Below are 1,851 nucleotides of genomic sequence, written 5' to 3'. Positions count from 1 at the left end.
TCCTTCTATATTAATACAAACTTGGTCACATGGTCTAAATCGTTGGCATTCATTTATATCCACGCAAGTAAGTTTATCACTACCTAACTCGTAACCTTGAATACATGAACATGTATAACTTCCGACGGTGTTATTACAAATTTGGCTACAATTATTAGACATATTTTGACACTCATCTACGTCATAACAGTTTATGCTATCGCTTACATAGCCCGAATTACAAGCGCAGCTATAAGAACCAATTTGATTAGTACATGTAGCGACATTACTGCAGTTATTTGATCCAGTAATACACTCATTAACATCAGTACATCCTCTATTATCACTATTCAGAGTATAGCCAGGCAAACATTGACAATTGTAACTCTACAAGTAGCATTACTGAAGCATGGTTGATCTGCACATGCATCAAAATCTTGTGTATAATGATTACCAGTCCAAGCAGGATTGCATCTACATTCAACTTGATCAACATTATCAACAGTAACCCATTTCGGCTGCGTAATCGCATGTGCCATTATTCGAGCAATAGCACATAATAATTTGAGGTGCAAGCTCGCTTCTTGCTCCTTTATTATCTGTAGCAACAAATGTTAATGAAATATTCTCATAGGTAGATATATTCCATGTAAATGTGTAAGTTTGTCTATCGAAATGGGAATTTATTGGAGGATTAGTCATCTCGACTGTAACAATGTCGCCATTATTAAGATCTGTTATGTTCAATGTTGTAGTAAACATATTTCCATAAGTGACATTATATGTCGTCAATCCAGAAATTTGAGGGGGGAAATTTTCTAATTGATTACTTGTATCTTGATATATCTGAGATGTATCTTTACTAACGACAGCAGCATCAAATAAACATTCACTATTATTACCGCATTGTGCTACGGCTTGGTTATAGAGTTCCGTATTATTAGCAAATAATGCTTGAATATTTTGACCAAAGATTGGCGTAAAGTTTGGATCTGAATAATTACTAGCCGATAGACCATTAGAATAGGTAAAAAGTGAATCACTAGCATTAATCATCCATAATTGGCCAAAAATTGTAAAATATTTGGGATTCTGTTGAATTGATATTCAAGTATGATCCATGTGGTCGTTTGAAATCATGATTGATATTATCATTCCAAGTACCTAAAAGACCAGATGTTATACCTTTAATTTCATCAGGTCCATTGAAAGCAATAGTTAGCATTTGTGTTAATAGTGTAGCTTCCATAGATACTCCAGACGTAAAGATCGCAGCTACTGTTATATTTGATAATCATTGTACGTCCTTGTAACTGAAAATTTTTATTTATAGTTTGCAATAGAATATATTCACCCAGTCCATTGAAGGTGTATAGTTTTCCATCAAATGTCCTTACATGAGGATCACCCCAGAACCACGCTTTTCGCGGTGCTTTATATCCAACACATTTATTGATAGGTCTTTTCTTTAAGTAGAGACTACATAGGCTAGATCGCATGCAACAATCCGTTAGAGCCTCATTGTTTCTGGCTTGTAAGGTAGTATTCCTGAAAATAAATGAGCTTCCAAAGGGATAATTAGTAATTAATGAACCGAAAGATTTTCCTGCTAAAGAGTAGCAGCATCGTTGATATATACGCTCGCCACTGAAAACTCTTCGTGAAAACCTTGATCTCGCGTAAAATGTATTCAAGTTTAATCTAAATCGTCTATCACGAATAGCTTGAAGGATAGAGCAAGGGCATAGCCTTCGTAGTAATTCATTTAGATAAACATCTGGTAATGGTTCATTGACGAACCAAGTTCGGCAACGTTGAGCATAATTAATATGATTTATAGAGGGATCATCAACTCTGTACATCCATCTGCCT

The 1,851-nt window shown here is 35.1% G+C and overlaps 2 protein-coding genes across 2 annotated transcripts in view; both read right to left on the bottom strand.

The window, feature by feature from the left end:
- Positions 1–357, bottom strand: part of TRIADDRAFT_34797 (uncharacterized protein) — a gene marked incomplete at both ends in the record, with an annotated part of 925 nt that extends 568 nt beyond the window's left edge. The window contains one exon of the mRNA XM_002118779.1: positions 64–357. Within this exon, the coding sequence (XP_002118815.1) occupies positions 64–357 (294 nt within the window). The remainder of the gene's footprint in view (positions 1–63) is intronic.
- Positions 358–477: 120 nt separating this feature from the next.
- TRIADDRAFT_62820 (uncharacterized protein) lies at positions 478–1,841 on the bottom strand (the record flags this gene model as incomplete). Its single annotated transcript, XM_002118778.1, has 2 exons — positions 478–1,071; positions 1,377–1,841. 2 exons carry the CDS (start codon positions 1,839–1,841, stop codon positions 478–480), a joined length of 1,059 nt encoding a protein of 352 aa, XP_002118814.1.
- Between the last annotated feature and the right edge of the window lie 10 nt (positions 1,842–1,851).

The sequence above is a fragment of the Trichoplax adhaerens genome, genomic scaffold, assembly GCF_000150275.1.
Source record: "Trichoplax adhaerens TRIADscaffold_1120 genomic scaffold, whole genome shotgun sequence".
Lineage (NCBI taxonomy): Eukaryota > Metazoa > Placozoa > Uniplacotomia > Trichoplacea > Trichoplacidae > Trichoplax > Trichoplax adhaerens.
The sequence above is the reverse complement of the archived record's forward strand: the minus strand, read 5'-3'. Positions and strand labels throughout refer to the sequence as shown.